Below are 20,242 nucleotides of genomic sequence, written 5' to 3'. Positions count from 1 at the left end.
TGTAAACCCACAGTCAAAATATACTATTTTACCAAAATATTAGGCCACAAGACTATAAACCTAATTTATTGCTAAAATACTAGTTTTTTTACAGTAATAACTGCAAAAATACACTATGTAATACATTGTGTAAAATCCTAAAAAGCCATATCAGAAAATCATTTCTAAAATCCTAAAAGTGCTTTATTCTTTTCAGTTTTAGAAATCTGTCTCTGCAAAGTTTTAAGACCTACTTTGCAAACATTCAGTTTTGTCCTTTTACTGACTGTGATTATGTTTTTTAACATTCAACATTTTGTTCTATATGTTTGAAATCTGCCCTTATTGACTCCAACCCTAGCCCTAGCCAAAACTGATCTAAGAAAAAAACATCCACAACCCTGAAAATATGCTTTCCATTGTTCTTTGTTGTGTCTCCAGAGTTTTGTGATGTGCAGCTCAGCATTTAATCATTCACAAGGCATCTCCTCAGGAAACGCTTTTTCTAGTTAAGTCTTTGTTTTGTGCTACAGTCATAGTTGAACCAGTATGCCTTATCTGACCTTATGTGAATATATTATTAAACTAGGATGAAACAACATGGACTTTAAATCGAATCCACATGTAGTTAAACCACTATTGTACATATTCCTATCTAAGGCTTATTTGTGCAGCATTTAAAAGCACTAAAATCAGATTTTCTTCCCAGCTTCTGAAAACTCTTCTCCTATTCTGTCTGCTTCACATTCTGCTGTGATGGTAGCAGTCGTAGTATTTGCTGTTGTTGATTTAGCATAATAAATGCAATAAAAAAGATTTGTAACAGGAAGAATAAAGCTTTTTGTAGATATTGTTTTCCTAATTTCCTTTCTCATCTAAAGCTATACTTTTATACAAAATGTGTAATATTCAAACTTTTAGTTTCAGTGTTGAATTCACCTCATAATTTACAAAGACTATTCATGAGTTTAATGAGCTACAATAATGGTTTCAATAGTTTACTGAATATCGTTTTAATGAAACCTCCAGGGTGGGAAACCCTACCTTCAGTATTCAACTATCCCTCCTCTACCTCCTACTGATTACCTTGACCAGGTGTGTCAGTTGGCCTTTCCAGGTGCTGATTGGCTGAACACACCTGATCAAGGTGGACTGGACCTGTGGGCCGGTCTAAGCTTCCACATTTGGCCCTGACAGCTGTACTGTCTCTTTAAGAGACCCGGAAGCGCTTCACGTCTGCGTGTTTACTGGTTACAGGTTGTCCACCGAAAGCTGAGCTGCCTCCCGGCGATGATATCCCATCCTGTTATCTGGGCCTTTCGCACCAGTGTGGGGTGCTGGCGACACCGGTCTGTCCTCAAAGCTGCTCTACAAGCCACGGAAATCAGCGGCTGGCGCTGCTTCTCTAGCACGATTCGCGTCGGCGTCGCGGGCATGGAGGAGATACTGGCAAGGGTCGTTGCACCTCTACCCACATACGAAACAAGAGACAAGTCTCCCCCTCCTCCCGAGTCAAACAGCGTGGAGTTTATGCATTTCTACAAAAGTCTAAGCAAAGAGGACAAACTGGACTTTCTCACGAAGCTGTCCCAAGACTTCGGAGTAGAACACAAAAGTGTTTCAGAGCTAGCTGGGAAGCTGTTGGACAATCAGCTGCGGGACCTGTCGACCATTTTGCAAGTCGAGGACAGGCTTCGGTACAGTTTGACTCCCCGTTATAAACAGTTACTCGGTCACATAAGCAGGGTGGAGAACGGAGTGAAGTTCCTGGTGGATCTCAGAGCCGATGTGCTTGAAATACTGTCATCCAAAGCTAGCGACAGCCCACACATGAGGGTAATACGTTTGTTTATACTTTCTACGGGTGCTCGCAGGAGTCACGCGGCGTAGTTCGCGTTTCGGCGTTTTGCACTGTTGGGTGATAATCTGTGCACAAACGGCTATTATTAACCCCTATAGCGGGCTATGCATATGTTATATTGTGCTAGAATTCATAGAAGGCTGTGTGTGACTGGTTACACAACTAACCCCCTTCACTCACACCATAAACCCACCACACACCCCCTTTGCCCCCCCCCCCCACCACCCCGTGACATGGCTCTCATTTCATCACAGCTTGAGTGGAAATGACCTTTGATACAGTTTGCCTCCTTTAAAAAGCCGGGGACTGAATTAGCTTTCCCTAATAACCCTAATAACAACTATGTTGTAAGTTATGAGGAACATAGAAAACCTAGTTTGGCACAATTGCAGATCAAACTTTTCTTTCTTTCTATATACTGATAGACAAAAGGCACTTAGCTGTTTAAAATAAAAAAGACTACTAATTAGATAACAATGAAGAAAAAAAAGTAGATTAAGATTATTTTTGACTTTCTTTTAAAGAAATTGAAATTAAGTGAATATCTAATCAGAGCTTGTACATAGAAGGTACTGTACTCTATGTGGCTTAATATTTATACCTACCTGTTATTACATGAATAAAAGTAGCAACAGAAGTTTGTAAATAACTTGCTGATTAAAATGAATGTGCATCAAAGTTTGCCTAGCTGTGTTGGCAGGTGCATCACAGACCTGACGTATAGATAATTGTCCTGGTTAGTCATTTTAGCTGTCTCTATAGAAGTGGATCTATTTCTGTCTGAGGTTGAGCTGCAGAAGAACAGAAATGTAAACTATAGAAGAATGGTCTGAAATTCACACCGTAGCATCAAATTCCTTGTGCCTCTCAAATTAAAAGAGGAAAAGCAGCACATTCTTCAACTTCAACATCTAGCTTGCATTTGCTTTGACTGTATCTCTGAGTTGGACCCTCACTCACTTATGGACACCAGACATTTATCTATCTATCTATCGACCAAGAGCTTTATGAAAGCCTTTCTGCTGGGGAATTGTTATTAGGCAGCTCTTTTGTTAAAGCTACAAACAGACAGCACCTCACGTACAGTAGAGATAGGCACATTTCTACAAAAACTCACCGACATGAAAGTTGCAATGGGTTCATGTTGGGGGTAAAATCGATGGCTTTCATGGAGGCCTGCTGCAAAGCGTCTCTCATGCTGGGGCCGCTTTCCTAACACTAGGGATGCACAGTTCAGGCTCCTTCCAGTGAGATGCTTTAATCAAGATCATAAAGTCGAGCTGGTCAACGCGAAACTGCCCTGCATTGATTGATGCTGGGGTGAAAAGGGGTTTTCTCTCATCTTCGTGATCAGTTTTTATTTGCCTTGGAACAGAGTTGAAAGCCAGTGATAAAAGCTATTTCCTAATGCGTTTTAAAAAGACCTAGACCTATCGCCAGATTACTTATAGCCCCCTTTCTCCTGTTCAATATCTATTTTATTCTTGCTGAGAGCTGGTTCAGATGCATTTAATCTCAATAACCCGGACCCACTGAGAGCTTTTGTACCTGTAAAAGGCTTTAAGCTACCTACAGTGTACCCACTTGCACTCATTGCTGACCCCCTTGGTCTTCGTGGTTCACAGCAATCTCTGCTAGCTGTTATTGCCAGATTGATTGAGCTAAAATGAGAAAAGGTCATGGTAAAAATGAAGCTTTTACTATTTGTAGTGGTGATATGGGCACATCAGGTATAGAGAAAACGGGGAGTAATGCAGATACTTGGAGTGGCTCTGACTTGGGGTGGGGGGAATATAAATTCTGAAATTACAGAAGTTTTGAACGTGCAAGGCTTCAAAAACTGATTCTTTCAGGAATGTCACTTTAAATTCGGTGCTAGATTACACTCTTGTGGTTGGGTAATTGATTTTGATGGTCCTTCTCACTCCCTGTACCTCGAGGTCCTCCTTTTTTATTCTCCACCTGTCCACACAGCGAGCGGATAGGAGACAGACGTCAGTTCAGCATGCACAGTATCAGTGAGGCTATTTTTTCCCCATGCAATGGCTCGCAGCCCATTGGAGTAAAGGTTTTGGCACAGTCTGAGCCTGACCTGTAAACACTTTGGCACATAGTGGTCCTTTGGCCTCTGATAGACAAGACTGTGCCTTCCAGACACTGCAGTTTCCATTTCTCTGTATAATCACACTAAGCCTCAGGTAGAGAGGCTCCTCATAGCAGAGGCAGGGTTTTCTTCTTTTCCTTTTCCTCCTATTCTATAAAAGTCCTTTTTCTAACCCCAGTCTTCAAATGCTCGACTCTCCCATTTCAAAAGACTCCATCTTCCGCTAGGTCAATGGAAAACACATCTCTGTTTGGCCTTCCTTTTGTATGGCTGAGAATTGCCTCTCCAAGGCAGCCGCTGCACTCTCGCGGGTTGTTGACGCGCTGCGTCTTCCACAGAAATGCCAGCCTGAGATTATCAGCCATTACAGATTATTACTTGCTTGGCAGTTTGTAAAGTTCGGGGGAAGTTTTCGTCTCGATTCGCGACTTGATCTTTGCCCGGCGGGATTTCCGTCTCGTCCGAGGAGCCGAGCGACGCAGGGCCTGATGCAAATGCGTGCGGAGGAATTCCAGTGTCGTTAGCTTTGCAGTCGCTACGGGTGTGTTTGAGCTTGTTTGCGTCAGCCATGATTATGACTGACAAGGCGATATTAAAATAAATGTGAAGTCATCCTATGGAACAGCCAATATAAGGTGTATTTATGCATTTGAGTGGGCTTGTGTATGTGCACCCGGTGCACTTGTTGGTGTGTTTGCAGGAGATTTGCTTTAAATGAAGTCTGACCTTTGCAGGCGGACAGACCTGCTTTGAAATGGCAAGTTGTTTATTGAAGTGCCTCCTCTACACCCATTGCAAGCTCAGACAAATCACTACTCATAATGTGAAAGCATTCAAACAGCACACAGGCACCCAGGGGACCGTACACCCCGCACAGCCTGTAATAGCCCACAGACAAACTTCAGCAACTTCGCTATCATTCAAAAAGATACAACGTTAGAGCTGTCAAAGGTCGTGAGGATTTAAAGATTGCACATTTCTCTGTTTTTTAAATAGTCTTTTAAAAGCAGGAACTTTGCAGTTTTGAGGTTTCCATTATGGTGCTCAGATACATGCATAGATGACACGATCAACCGTACTGAATACAAGATTTATTTGATTCATATAAAATGCATTAAAGGTGGCATTCACCGGTCAGACTGTGCTTGCATTTCTGCTACTGAGCTGATGGCTGATCATGAGCTGGGACCATGCTAAATGCTCACCCTTTCGCCTCCCAGGACCTGAGCGGCACGCTGAAGAGCCTGCTGTCGGAGTGGTTCTCCGTAGGCCTGCTCCGACTGGAGAGGATCACCTGGCAGTCGCCCTGCGAGGTTCTGCAGAAGATCAGCCAGTAAGAAACCACCACTGTTTCTCCTTTTATCCTCCCGCTCCCTTCCATGCGTCTGTCCTCTGATCGGCTGCCTGTGAAGTCGGCTGCAGTTATGCCCAGCAGGCTGGTCCCACAGTCCCTCCGTCTCTGCATCCAGGACGCTCAGAAAGGCTAACCATCAGCTCTCTGCAGGTACGAGGCGGTGCACCCCATCAGGAACTGGACCGACCTGAAGCGCAGAGTGGGGCCCTACCGCCGCTGCTACGCCTTCACCCACGCCGCCATGCCTGGAGAGCCTCTGGTGGTCCTACACGTGGCCCTCACGGAAGACATCTCTGATAACATCCAGGTGAGATTATTGCTGTTGGAGAAACGATACCAAGACCTTTACTGCTTCTCCGTCGGGGAGGGACCTGTCCTCTGCCGACATCTGTTCAGTTTTGACAAAAGCAGTTTGACGGCATGAAGCAGGTATAAGCTTCATGCCGACCGCGTATAAGTGACTGATGCCGGATTTGCCCTGTTCCCTTAGGGCATCGTCCGTGAATTTGCCACCCTCGACTCGGAGGAGGACGTGAATAAGGTGAACGCGGCCGTCTTCTACTCCATCTCCTCCACCCAGGCTGGCCTTCAGGGGGTGGAGCTGGGCAACTACCTCATCAAGAGGGTGGTGAGAGAGCTGCAGGTGGGTGAGGGTGATTGTTTCCGCCTCCGATGTTCCCAGTGATGTTTTTAAACTGTCTTTATTTCCAATAACTCAATAATAAAGTCTAATCATGAACAGTGTACGCCTCTCGGTGATACGGCAGTGAAACTCCAGCAGAGCCGCTCAGCTCCTCCCATGTGGTGTAGTATCAAAACGCGCTGCTTGTATCCACCCCAGGAGCCTCATGTTTCACCCTGCGCTGCTCACATGCTGATTTATTCCACCGAGAAGCTGTGACAGCCAAGATTTTTGTTCGATTCCTTTTTTTTTTCTTCATATTCACGTCTCGGTGCTGAATCTTACAGTGCGCCCCTGACTTCTTTTAGAGACTCTCTCAAACATGCATGAATGCATACACACACACAAACAGAGTGTTAGTCGCCAGACAGTAATGAAACCGCATCCGTCCCCCTCAATAAGTGCAAGAGCCCTTCACATCAGGCCACTCCACCAAGCACTTGTTAAATGATTGGAACACTGAATGCAACATCAAAAGCCACTCTACCCAACACATGGGAAATAGCTTTTTATAGTGAATCCTCCATTAAAAATCAGGTTCCCGGACTTTGAGCTGATCCCACTGTAGTTATTCATACACCAGGACTGCTTCGATTGCTGCAAGCTTTCACTTATTGGCATTTTCGGGCATTGTCTTCGTTTCCTGCAGCACCATTAGGGCTGTTTGTGTCAGAGGTTGGGAAGTAGGTTATCTCAGTGAGAGCCTCTACTCTACTTGTTGTCCTCATCCAGAAGCCTGGTAGCTCTGCATGTCAACATCTGCCGCTACAGGTCCTTGTTAGAATTTAAATCTCCATGCACTTCTCACACGCCTGGTGTGGTTTTAGAATATTTCATGTAATATAAGAGGTGCCAGGTTGTCAGATTGTGGGGAAGACAATGACATTCAACAAGCCCTTCTGTGAGAGCTTTTCTGGACACTTAATCAGCGCACCTCATGAGTGCATACATTTTTTTATGTCCATAGTGGGAATTAAATCCCTGACAATGGTGCTCTATCCTCAAGACTAGGCAAACACAGCTCAGACGTGTATCCTGCAGAGGCCTTGGCTTTGTGGAGGGGCTTTACTTTATATAAGGTGAGACCAGGACCTGTGCAGCCACAGAGGGACCACTATGATGATGGATAGATGATAGAGCGGAGAAGAAAAGGTCACAGTCATGATTTAAGGTGAAGAGAGGAGGTCTTGCTTGTCTTTGTAGATTGGACCCTGGAGCACAGTTCTGGGACCACTGCTCGTTTTTCTGCTTGTCCTTTCTTTTTAACCTTTCCCACAGACTCTGTGCTTATTTCTGCCACCTCCTCTCCTCTGCCAAGTCTCAAAATGCGAGCAGCCAGCACTTAAAAGTCGACGGAGCGGGGAAGGCGAGATCATGATGCAGCAGAGTGAGAAGAATCACAAAGAGCGAGCGAGCGGGTCGAGCGAGCAGGACAGGGGAAGTGAGAAGGGGGGGGCTTTGTGAAGTAAAGGGAGGGTAAAATCAAGGAGGAATAAAAGAAAACAATGTTGGAGAGCGAGACAGAGACAGAATCATCGCCCTCCGGGGGTTGTCTGACACTTCCACTTTCATCTGCAGCGCTTCTCTCCTCTGCCTGCCACATCGCTCAGTCACTTATCAACCCAGACACTGGAGTGCGGCGATGGGGGGTGTGGGGGGGGTCCATGAGGTGAGCGTGTGTGTGTGTGTGTGTGTGTGTGTGTGTGTGTGTGTGTGTGTGTGTGTGTGTGTGTGTGTGTGTGTCTGTGTGTGTGGTCGACGGAAGAGGACAGGTATTAAAGGTGAGAGTGCAAGGGACGGAGGGAGACGGCAGGATAGCGGGGGAGGGAGGGAGGGGGGGAGACTGGGATCATCCATCTCCATCAGCTGGGCAGGTGTGAAGCAGTAGCGATGATTTGTGATGCTCTTCCTGCTCGAGGCCCGAGCTGCAGCCTGAGCTCAGCAGTGTTTGCAGCAGTTTGGGAGCTGCCTCGTTTCCGCCGCTGCCAAAGCGGTGCCCTCTGCATTACAGAGGCCAAACCCCCACTGCTTCTCATCTGTCTTCCTTGTTTTGTTTACTGCTCCTCCGGCTGGTTGAGGCGATTCCGCACACAACTGCCTTAATCAATATGAATAATCTGAGTCTCTGGCGACGTGCTCCAGGTGGAACGTGCCTTTCTCAACCGTTCCTGTCCTTGTGCCTCTGCTCGTGTTTTCCAGAGTGAATTCCCCCACATGACCCAGTTTTCCAGCCTGTCTCCCATCCCGGGCTTCTCCTCCTGGCTCCAAGGCCTCCTCAGCCAGTGCAGGAAGGAGGGCCGCAGCGCCGACCTCCTCTCCGGGCACGAGTGGAAGGAGGTGGAACAGGCCACGGACTCCTCCCCGGGGACCGCGGCCGTCGACGCCCTGCGCAAGCTGATCGGCACCAGCGAGTGGATGCACTCGGAGCGCCTGTGCCGCGTCCTGGAGCCCGCCCTGATGCGCCTCTGCGCCTGGTACCTCTACGGCGAGAAGAGGCGGGGCTACGCCCTCAACCCGGTGGCCAACTTCCACCTGCAGAACGGCGCCACCATGTGGCGGCTCAACTGGCTGGGCGACAGCAGCCCCCGGGGCGTGGCCAACTCCTGCGGCATCATGGTGAATTATCGCTACTTCCTGAAGGACACGTCCAAGAACGGCGCTCTTTACCTGCAGAGTAAGGCCATTACGGCATCGGAGCAGGTGCTGGGACTGGTGTCCCAGTTTCAGAAAAACAGCAAACTGTGAGGCAGAGACACTCAACAAGAGTCTGCACATAATAATAATATATTGAGTGATTATTCAGTTTGAATTGACTCGACTATTTCATAGAAAACTCAGCTGATAACTTAAGAAAAGACGTGTGTCTTCCCGTTCCCTGTACATACAGTAGTGTATAGGTTAGGATTTGCCTCGATGGGTTTCTGGCTGAAGCCGTTTGCTGTGTGGAAGCGATTCCCAGATGGAAGGACGGCGCCTAATGAAGCACAAAGCTAATCTATCAGTAGCGTTACCAGAGTGAGGCACGATTGTATTCTCCCGTCTGACTGAGCCGTCAAGCTCACGGTGCCGTTAACCTGCTTCCTCCCACCAAAGCCGTACAAGACTATATGCTGCGCAGATAATAAGCCATTTTTATTTAAGACTTGGGCTAAAACCTGTTTGTCTGCTCCTGACCCTCTCCTTACCTCCATTAGCCATTTTTTTTTCCATATATAATTTGACCAGCTTCCCCAGAGAGCCATCGCTGATGTTCTAAGTGCTCTGTACAGGTGCCAAGCAGGGCTCATATCAGCCTACACCCCATTGTTGTGAAATAATATATCACAGCAAGTTGACTGTGAAATTACATTTTATCTCTCCAAGGAGCCAAACTTTCTTTTTATTTATTTTTTTTTCAAACTCTCTATCTCTCTGCCCCCCTCCCTTTCTCTTCCCGTGCTGCTCTGTGTCCTAGAAACTAATGAAGTGAGAAATAAAGTTAAAATAAATGGCTAGATTGATGGTGTTCAGTTGTGAAGAAGGGGGGGGCGGAGAATAAAGCGGCATAAAAAGGGCCGTTGTTTAAAGGATGCCCTTGAGAGACGGCGCGAGTGTCTCCGGAGGAATTGGAGGCAATAAGAGACCCATACTTCACTGTTCACCGGGGTGCGTGGGGGACGCGGGAAGGAGCGACACTGTCACACGATCCGGCGGGGGAAGAGGGATGTACGCCGGGTTGCCATGGAAACTACAATGACACGTTGCACACCTGATTCTTTCAGCTAGGGCTTATTTTGAGTCACCTTTGCCCGGGAACAGCCAGCGGTGGCGGCTGCGGTGCTGCCGGACCACTTTAAACCCGGGCCCGGTGACTTTAAACTCCGGTATTATGGCGTGAAGTTATGCGGGCTTCCTTTAAAGGAGACCGTGGAGCTTCGCCCAGAGGTCTAGAGAGACGAATGGCTCGCACTCGGAGCAGTTAGAGCACTAAAAGCTGATTTATGGACACTAAATGAAATGCTGCTTCTCAGATGATGTGTGGGTCCCTGCTGTGCACCTACAGTAACTGACGGGAGAGCTTTTAATTGTTTTAAAGGTGCTGATGAGAAAGCGCTAATCCAGTCTACGCTTCCTGTGTTAAAAGGAGCTCATTTGAATTGTATCTGAACATGTGATTAGCAGTAATATAACTTGGTAGTAAATAAAGACGGTGTTTGACGCAAACCACCTCGACCGCATGACGGCAGGGGTAAATAAAGCTGCCAGTTCTGTGGGTTCCACAGTGTGTGTGCGAGAGCAGGCTTGATTTGGATCTTATCAGATTGCACCTTCCCGGCCCGGCACATGTTGGTAATGGATTCGCAGCCGGGTTCAATATGGGACTCTCTCGTTGTCTTGACACGTCTTCGAGCCGATACTTTCTAAAAAGCAGACGAAGACCCAATTACAATTGATTAGAAACTGTCTGCAGTGGAAATTCATGCCTCATCTAAAAATAATTCAGTAATTCAGGCGATTCTTTTGTTTTTTTTAAGGTGTGCAGCGTGTGTGTGCGCGCGTCGGCGCTGTATTTCATTTCATGTCCCTTGTTCAGAGAAAATTACCTTAGAAATGAAGCTAATCCATTTTTTACAGATCACAGTGGCCAGAAAAGTCACCGAGTGGTAGCCATGGCATTTTCATGTTCTAATTTATTCTGATAAAGTCTGCGATGGAGCAGTCTTTTGTCTTCATTGGTGCGAGGAGTTTGAAAGGCGGCACAGTGTCACCAACATCTGATACGCTGCACTTTAAAATACACCGTTGCACCGTTCGTTTAAAAAAGAGCCAACCGCCGAAAACGGTGACATTTAATCCCTTAAATAATGAATCAAAATCCCGTTGGCTGTCATGTCATTTAACGTGTAAATAGTTTTAATAGCCTCAGAATGTCATGTCGCCAATAATATATTAGCTCTTAAACTTCCTCACCGACTTTCAAATGGCGTCTAACAACACTCTTCGCCGCAATTTCATTTTATTTCCTCAAAGTGCTTTATTATACTTAAAGGTAGGAGGCATAAACAACTGGCACAAGCACCAAATAAGCCTGTTTCCACTGTATCGGGTCCAAATTGCAGAGTGCCTCGGTTCAGTAGTGATGTCTTCTAAGAAAAATATGCTGAGAGCTTTGGCTGCATCTTCTCTGATGTCATCTCAGGCAGTACACAGTGACCTCTGACCTTTTGCATTTTCCTTTTTTCTTGTCCCTAATGAGCCACTGTACTACAGTAGTAATATATAAAGTCAGTGAACTGTGTGTGTGTGTGTGTGTGTGTGTGTGTGTGTGTGTGTGTGTGTGTGTGTGTGTGTGTGTGTGTGTGTGTGTGTGTGTGTGTGTGTGTGTGTGTGTGTGTGTGTTTCAGGCATCAGCTCATTTTGAAGGACGAGTGCTGTGGAATTATATATTGTGTGGTATTTTATTGTAACACTTACTTGTGACATTTGGGGTAAATCAATGCACGCCACTCCTCAGCCTGAGCCGTGTCTTTTTACGGCGAGGACTTCTGAGTGCGCGCTCTAAATGTCATTGTGTGGTCCGTTCGCAGTGTTTGCAGGTGAAGTCGTGATGTGGGGATTTGGGCTTGATACTGAGCAGGAGAGGAGGAAAAAGGGAGAAATCTCCCCAAAGCTGGTTTTACCTGGAGGCCTGTGACTCCCCCGTGTGCGCGTGTGTGCGGCGAGGCTTCATTGGAGTGTGTTAATCCATTCTCTCCGCCCGCTCCTGCCGGCCCTCCTCCGTGCCTCTCATCTCGCATCATCGCCGTCCTCCTCCTCCTCCTCCTCCTCCTCCACACCCCGGTAACCCGACCCTGCACCCGCGGCCCAGCCAATCCCTCGGCCCGTCTTCAAAGAGCGTCACGGTTCTACAGGCGATCCGAACACACACATGCACCAGTGTCCACACGCGCAGCGACGCCGTACGACCTGTCTTTGTAGTCTGCCGGCGCTGTGGCAGCTGCCGCCTTCAGGGGGCAGCAGAGTTGCGCCAGGAGCCAAGCGTTCCTCCAATTTCCCACAACCTCTTGCTTTCTCTCTTTCTTCTCTCTCTGGCCCAGTTGTGGTGTGAGCAGGAAACGACCAGACTTGCCACATCTGGATATAGGCTGTAATAAAACTCATTGGGCTTTGCTGATGCCGTTTTCCACCTCCGTTCACCGGGTGTCCTGCGTAGAGAATGAAAGGGAGGTAACGGTGGCAGAGCTACAGCTGACAGACAGGTCCATTTCTTCTGGCATCACTGGGAAACGATCAATAAGATAAACACATTCTAAAAAAATCCACCCCTCTTCATCTTTTATCGTCCGAGTCCACCTGGAGAGCGCTGGCAACACCTTTCTGTTAGAGAATCACAGCAAGCCAGATGTTCAGACGCACATCGTGTGTACCTGCAAAGTTATACAGTGGCAGAGCCAACGCTCAGTGCAAAAACTTTTAGAACGGCAAGTTTTCAACTCAACTGGAGTTGTTAGTTCTTAAGTGACAAATCATTTCCATATGATAAGATGTAATGTAATCGCTGATGTGACCCCGTTCGCTTGGCCCAGATTTCCCCACACAGGGGCCGTGGTTACTGTGGACGAGGCAGGTTCCACATCAGCGGAGGGAATATTAATTCAGACCAGCATATGTCGCCACGTCAGCAAGACATGTCCGACCGCTCCAACAGCACGGTGCCGCAGGTAAAAGCCCCCAAAACAAGCAAGAGGGCCCCGACCTGTCAGCTGTGGCCCGACGCATTATGAAGCAGAAAATAACAGCTAAAATCAATAGCAGGAAGAAGAAGGGGGGGGGGGTCTCCTGGTGACATCATCCGGGCAGCAACAGAGGACATTACGCAATCGATTACATATAATAGGTCCTATTTGACAAGTCCATTGTCATGTTGGTGAAGCTTCCCTTTTATTGAATTAATATTTGAAATATATGAATTTAGGATCATTTATTACTAATCAAATCCCACAGTGTTGTCATTTTCAGTCCAACGGAAGCTCCTGTGTCTCAACCTCCCCCTCCCCCTCCCCCTCCCCCTCCCCCGCGTCCGGCAGTTGCGGGGCTGCGCATCGGGAGGTGACGTGGTCTCACTCCATGGAGCCGCGGAGCCTCATCTAAATAGCTGCGGCAGCTGGGCCGACGCGCGGGTCTCGCCCGGCGAAGCCGTGCTCCTTGTGCAACGGGTAGAGAGAGCGGAAGCCGACAATGGTGTGACAAATTGCGTTTTCTTATTTTTCATTCCGCTGATTTATTCCTTCCCTCGACTGAACCGCCACCCATCGGCACCCAGCACCCTCCATCAACAGTCCTCAGCCACTCCTCCATCCTGTTTCCCATCTCCTGGCATCCTTCGGAGCGGAAGGCCTATAGCAATGGAAATGAGGAAGGTTAATTGGCCTTGCTGTGTCTTTAGCAGGTTGGATGGGACGATGCCAGTGGTGAGAGGGGGATGACAATTTTCCCAATTTTCCCCGGATGCCCACCTGCTTACCCTCCGCTGTTTCCACACAATCTGAAATCTTCCCCACTGCGAGTCCTCTTTATCTCGGCGCCGTGCAGATAAAGTACAGACTCTTCACGTGGAAGATTTCACCCTACCACCGACACCTTTCATACTATTCAATTACTCGGGGGTCGCGCTCCGACGCTGAATGGCTCCGCGACGGGGATTTGCATTTCTGGAGCATGATAACGTAAGCTGGGGGAAAAATGGAGGAGGTGACACATTCGCCGTGATGGATTGCCTGTTTCAAGCTCACTCTGAGTCTCTACAAGTTCATTCTCATTCAGTGAAACGGATTAAACTCGTGTCGCGCGTTTATATAAACTACACGTGTGGTTTTTCACATATTTACGTTGTCGCATGTAAACTAAACATACAGGAAGAAACCTGTTAATTTCTATTCCATCAAACCATTACCCATCACATCTTTAGTGCTAATTGATGCATCCTATTGTTATTGCCATGGTGATATGCACCATGAAGGCGATAAATAAGAAGTTAGGCCAAAACGCACACCTCTCAATTTGTTACAAGATCATCACAACCTTGTATAATGTTATCACACATTGCAGATTTTTCTCATCGTATTATTGCAGTGCATAACTCAACTCTGCTGAGTTTAAGTCAGTAGAGGAACGTAGCCTGAATCCAGTCCCAGCGCTTCTGCTGGTTCCACATGTTCATGGCTCTTTGCTGGATCCATATATCTGTATATAGAGATGTTCTACTGTACCTGCTCTATGTGAAGTGCACTTTTAACATTACCATAGGTTGTTGTTCAGGTCTGGAGCACAAAACACACACAGAATGACTCCAGGTAATTAATAGCGTTGCAGACGTGTCTGTGAAAGGCACCTTGTGGGGAACACGCCTCAGCAGCCGTAGTTACTGTAGCTGTGAGCACTGCGGCCTGTGTACACAGTGGATGGACACACAATCCATCCACGCAGCGACACTGCAGGTACATGTTTGATCATTGCATTTCAACAGGAGAGTAACTAAACCGCCCGTAAAAACAATAACAGCAGTATTTCTGTGTTATTTCCCTCATATCTCATTGGTCGCGGTGTGTAGAAACAGGGTCAGGAGGTCAGCGTGATCCATTACTCCTCATTTATCTCCCTCACGCGCTTCCTCTCCTCTTATCCTCACTTTCATCAGCACAAATACCGCCTTCCTCTCTATTTCCACTCCATCTCAGCCACTCCCTCCCTTCTCCATCCGAGTCCCTTCATCCATCTCCATGCTGCGGCCAGTTAGGCCACTCCAGGTGACCGATGAGGAGAGCCATTGATCACTATAAGCTCAGCCTTTTACACTTAATGAAATCCTTCTTTGCTCAGTCCGCACATGCAAAGTATCTGGAGAACCACCAACAGGCAAACACACACACACACACACACACACACACACACACACACACACACACACACACACACACACACACACACACACACACACACACACACACACACACACACACACACACACACACATTTGGAAGTTGGGACCTTGATCAAATCAATACGAGTGGAGAGAATGAGATTCGGGCAGATGGATGGATTCAGCAGAGCATGTTTTACTCCACACTGACGCTTATTCGCAGCCAAGCATCTGCTGTTCTTCAGGACTCCTGGCCCTCCTCTCGCTTCGCCTCTCAGTGTGCTTAAACTTAGACGGTGGGAGATTTTAAAAGCTCTTTCATAGGAGGATTTTAATTAACCGCGTTCTAAACGTTGAGGTTTATCTCCTGCATCAACAAACAGATACATATCTGGCAGCGATGTGAGTGCACGTCTGGGCATCTACGCGTACACGTGCACAAGTTGCCCAGTGCCATTAATCACATTGGACACTTATTGAACAGCAGTTCTAAGTAAACGATGCAATCTGACTAGCACACAAAGCAATGAAATATGAATATGAAGGATTAAAATATAAACACAACATTTGACAAAACTGTCTGCACTGGACCCACACAACTCAATTAACTCTAGACAAATATGACATGAGGAGACAGATCTCCTCCACCAGGGATTTGTTGAACAGCCCCCTTTTTCCCACTGTCCACCGCATGCAGCTACTGTAACACCCATTCACACGTCGCCGCTCGCCGGGGAGCGACGCATCTAAATTTCAAAGTTTGAAGGAAAAATGCCGTCTGAACAAGGACGGAGCAGGAGGCCTTCGCTTCCCTCCAGCAGCTGTCGCCTGACGGGCGCTAATACGCAACGCAGGGAGCGAGGAGTGGCGGCTTCTCCAGACCCTTTGAGGCAGGAGAAAAGGAGCTCAGTCAGCGGACGTGTACAGTGTGTGGGAAATATGACACGCATGGGCAATAATGAGCACCAGCCCCACTTACGAGGGGGTGCGACTCGTTTGAGGCGCTACTCGTGTCCCGACAGCTTAAAGGTGACGCCTGGTGAGTCAGGTGTGACTCGCCTCTGCGCCGTGATGGATGGTTAAAAGTCAGATCTGTTTGTGTGATGAATGTATCACAGGATTAAACGGCACATTAACCGGAGGAGCCTCGACGGGAACACGCCTGCAGCGGAGCCCGTCAGCGCGCTCAGCGGGGGGCCGCCGGAGCCGGGGGAGCGAGGAGACGTGGAGCGCCAGGAGGAGCCCGTTGACGAGTGGGAGGAGGCACAGAGAAGAACGGACGGACGGAGGCGGGGCTTCAGTCCATCATTGAACTTTAGCAAACGTCCTCAGTGACTAATTCACTGGAAGTTCTCTGTCTGTGGGGACAAGAGGGGATTAAAGTGTAGCATTAATGATAAATAGTAGCCCAGTGGAATTGCCTCTGATATTTCAATTTAAGTCTGTAGCTTTGCTACTAAAACATTAGGAATTACTCTTCAGTGTTTCTTTCTGCCGCGCAACAACACTTTAGTCACATAAGGCTTAAAAATGTTTCTCTTCTTGTGCAAAGATCACAGATTTGGTTCATGGCCACTAAAAATGTGTAATAATGTAATAGGTTTGACTGTCACATAAGTGGAAATGAATGGTGAACCTGCTGCCGTGACGTTATGAGGACAACATACATTTCCTCACAGGACGTGAGGAACTTCTTACATAAAAAGCCACATTTTCTGACTTGTTTTCATTCTGTGAACGCACCGTAACGAAGTTCCTGTTATCCGGACTGTGGTGCAGATGGTATTATTTGATACTCAATATTTATTCCACTCGCACGCGGGGCCACATGTGGTTTTCAAATTACGGGAGTTTTCACTTTGATGTGGCGTAAAACATCTGTGGCCACCTTCATCGCTGGTTTGAAACAGCAGATAAAAACCTGTTGTCTGGACAGATGCTTTTACACCTGAATTTTAATGAATTTTTCCCATATTACAAAGACGTCACACACAAACTCTGACGCGCGCGCAGTCATGCTATTACAGTAGCTTCATGGCCAAACACACACACACACACACACACACACACACACACACACACACACACACACACACACACATTAGTGTGTTTGTGCAGCCTTGAAATGGAAGACCAAAGGAACATTAATGGATCCATCAAGTCTCACGCCGTCCTCCCTCCAACCATAGCGACATCACAAACAACCTTGTTGCTGCTCCGCCGCGGACAGCTTAACCAATCTACGGGAGAGCGGAGGAGTAAAGCAGGCGGCAGGAGGAGATGAGGAGAGGAGGAGAGGAGCGGGGATGGGAGGAGGAACGTCCAGCTCAGGAACGGAGAACGCTGAGGTTGTCGTGCTGAGTCCCTCCGGTCCAGGCTGAGCTCCCGGTCCCACGCTGTCTCAGGCTCCGGGAGGCGGGACCTTGGAGCTGGACATGGCTGCCGCGCCCGTCAGCGCCGTCGAGGCTGCAGCATTCGGCTGTTGAACGGCTCTGGGCTCGTCTGGGTCTCATTAGGAACGCCGCTGCACAGTGTAACCTCCACGCGCTCCCACCTTGGATGTGACATCAGTCACAGCTCAGGCTGATGCTCCGGAGTCGTAACCAGACCTCGCCTCACGTCCCTTTGTTTCCCGCTCCACGTTTCACCTGCCTTACATCACACAGGGACCCTGGGCTCCCCTCCGCCTTCATGCCCAGTGTACTTACCCAAGAAGCCGCTTTTATTAGATGTAGATTACATCTGCGTTACACGTTTGACAGATATCTCTCACAGGCCTCAGGAGGCGTCATCCGCTTCTCTTCCTTGTTCACTAAAAAAGCACAGATCTACAAAACCACCTCTGTGTCATTTTCACATTGAGGCGTGCTGAACTCATGTTACTGAATATCTGCAGTAATAACACATTACTGTTTGAACGTAAATGCAGCAGAATTGAACGACATTTAGTACATTATAGTTTAGTAATTCCCTATGAGCATCAGTACATCTGTAGTCATTGTCAGAAGTGACTATGTTTGTCTTATTATTGTTGAGTAAATTAACTTACAGTTAACTTAAATTAACTTAAGTTTAAAGTGCAAACTCAAAGTTGGTTAGTTAAAGACCAGTCATTTGTATTAAAGTTGAACACACATGCACACAAGTTAGAACTATTTATTTCCTTACATGCATTTACCTAATAATAGACAGTAAATTGATCTACCATATCTTTAACCCATCCTGTTTCTTTGTTACTTTTTGATTTCATAACCACAGCAATGTCAAATTTGCACTGTGTATAACCAATAATAATAAAAAAAACATGTCCAGAGTGAGTTTGGTTTAAATAATCAGTGCAATGCCTCTGGGAAGAGACGCTGTTGTGACGCTGCATGGATTCGATGTTTGTGAAATATCCTCCTTCCTGCGTTGAAAGGGAACTTGATGGAAAGCAAATGGTGCGTGCAATCAGCCAGTCGCTCTGCTCCGACACGCGACTCCATCCACGAGTGGAACTCGGGCTGAAACAGAGCCTGCTCCGATGAGGACGAGTACCGAGAGGCAATCACTGAGCGCGCGCCGCGTCTGAGGTGTGTCACAGATCCAGTTACCCGGTGATGAACCCGTATACGACGAGGAAGAGGAGACAAGGAAAAACCTTGTCCCCTGAATGTACAAGTAGTGTCAATGAAAATAAAGGAAGTCAGGCGCTAAATGATTCATTATAATGGCCACGCATGACATCCTGTATTAGCATAGTAAATCACGCTAGTGCTGAGCTGCCCTTGAGCTGAAAGCAAGGAGAGGATGTGTCCTGTATGTCTACATGTGGGGATTAGAGGAGGAAGACAGAACACCCCCCCCCCCCATACACTACGCTGGCAGAAACATTAGCAAACCGTGGAGTGACTTACAAAATGACAAATTCATAACGGAAATGGATTCAAATCAGGCTCTGGAAACAATGTTTATGCTGGTACTGATTCCTTCCATCTGTTTTCATTAAAATGAAAATGAGACAGTTCATCCATCTTTCTGCCAAAACGATGCGCCGGTATCTAGGGAGCGGGGGACGCCAATGCATTTGATATCTAATACTCATTTAAATGACTAAGCAAGTGCAATATGTGCAGCATGTTTAAATGAACCGAGGGTGATGTCATCGTTTCAGTTCATTCTCATACATGATATTCAGACTTGTCCTTATAATATAGATTGTTGCTGTTTGCAGCCTGTCTCCCGTCAAAAGCTCCAGGATGTGCTGACAAACCTCAAATATCCAGACACCGGATGAAAACGAGACGTGGTCGCGCTCTGTTTGTTCAACAGCTGCTTGATAAGCTGCTAATATTGGCATATTTTGTGGTTTGGTGAGCGATCTCGAGCTCCTCTCCTTTCTGCTCGTTAGTGAGCAGCGCACGTGTGAGGGAGGGGCCAGGCGGAAATAAAGACGCCGCAAATGGTTCCGTCAGACCACCGAAATGAAAAACCCGCCTCAATTAGCGGGTTTATTGCGTAGCTAACCCGGTTTAATTAAGGAGATTTCTTACAATATTTTCTTTTGCGTTGACACACAGTGATGTTTTTTTAGCGTCATATCTTTCTCAGACAACAGATGCCCGATCAAAGTTCATCCACCGTGACAACAGCAGGCCCGCGGAGCTCCGTGCGCGCGTGCGGCGCCCGCTGCTTTTAGCAAGCGCGCTAAAGAAGAAGCACGCGCGGGCTCAGACTGGCAGGAAGAGTCAACGTACTGAAGCTGCGTGAACAAATTAAGTATCAATGTTAATACGACCTCCACGTGTGACAGCAAATTATAATTCATTTTATTTTGGATTTTGACTTGAAACCGTGTTTTTGCTTCCGCATGATAACTTTGCCAACGAGGAAAGTGTCTCAGTACATTAGCTCGAGCCTTAGTTGGTCTACGGTCGCTGTGGCTCCGCCCCTTCGGGCCACAGTCTGGAGACGCCCCCTCCTCAAGGAGTTTCCATCGCATCCTCCTCCTCCCAGAAGCAGTCGTCTCCTCCCGTTTTTCTGCCTCTTCGTTCTGCCGCTTCGCTCTCGCAGACGCCGCTTCCCTCGACTGGCCTGTGATCACAGTTTCTTTTTTTCCTGATCTTGCTGCTGTCCTCTTCCCAGGCGGCTCTGAGCCGGTCGTTTATCTCCTACCGAGCAAGAAGAGCTTCCCAAAGGAAGCCGATCTCAATTTGTCTCAAACCTCCTCTTCCTTCTGAGCGCGTTTGATGCTAAAATGGTCTCGTTTACAGCCTTTGTTCTCCGGTTTTGGCATCTGTTTTAGGCTGTAAGATGCTCCCTTCACTGGTCTATGCGGTCTCTTATTTACATACACCTGCTTTTATTTCTTCGTTCTTGGCGCT

The 20,242-nt window shown here is 47.4% G+C and overlaps 2 protein-coding genes across 2 annotated transcripts in view; one reads left to right on the top strand and one right to left on the bottom strand.

The window, feature by feature from the left end:
- Positions 1-2,976, bottom strand: part of zgc:173742 (DNA topoisomerase I, mitochondrial) — a 30,137-nt gene extending 27,161 nt beyond the window's left edge. Inside the window, exon 1 of the mRNA XM_029153754.3 lies at positions 2,958-2,976. The gene's annotated coding sequence lies outside the window, so the exon portion shown is untranslated. The remainder of the gene's footprint in view (positions 1-2,957) is intronic.
- On the top strand, positions 1,179-9,474 carry mlycd (malonyl-CoA decarboxylase). The gene is made up of 5 exons (XM_029153755.3): positions 1,179-1,815; positions 5,165-5,277; positions 5,449-5,605; positions 5,789-5,941; positions 8,180-9,474. The coding sequence occupies exons 1-5, from the start codon at positions 1,270-1,272 to the stop codon at positions 8,723-8,725; spliced, it is 1,515 nt and encodes a 504-aa protein (XP_029009588.1). The 5' UTR covers positions 1,179-1,269; the 3' UTR covers positions 8,726-9,474.
- The last annotated feature ends 10,768 nt before the right edge of the window (positions 9,475-20,242 follow it).

Source organism: Betta splendens, chromosome 6 (genome assembly GCF_900634795.4).
Source record: "Betta splendens chromosome 6, fBetSpl5.4, whole genome shotgun sequence".
In the NCBI taxonomy this organism is placed as follows: domain Eukaryota; kingdom Metazoa; phylum Chordata; class Actinopteri; order Anabantiformes; family Osphronemidae; genus Betta; species Betta splendens.
Note: the sequence above shows the minus strand (reverse complement) of the source record. Positions and strands in the feature narration are given on the sequence as shown.

Coding starts and splice junctions, on each gene's coding strand:
- mlycd (XM_029153755.3), top strand. CDS start 1,270: ATGATATCCCATCCTGTTATCTGGGCCTTTCGCACCAGTGTGGGGTGC. Junction 5,278..5,448: donor GTTCTGCAGAAGATCAGCCA/GTAAGAAACCAC, acceptor AGCTCTCTGCAG/GTACGAGGCGGTGCACCCCA. Junction 5,942..8,179: donor GGGTGGTGAGAGAGCTGCAG/GTGGGTGAGGGT, acceptor CGTGTTTTCCAG/AGTGAATTCCCCCACATGAC.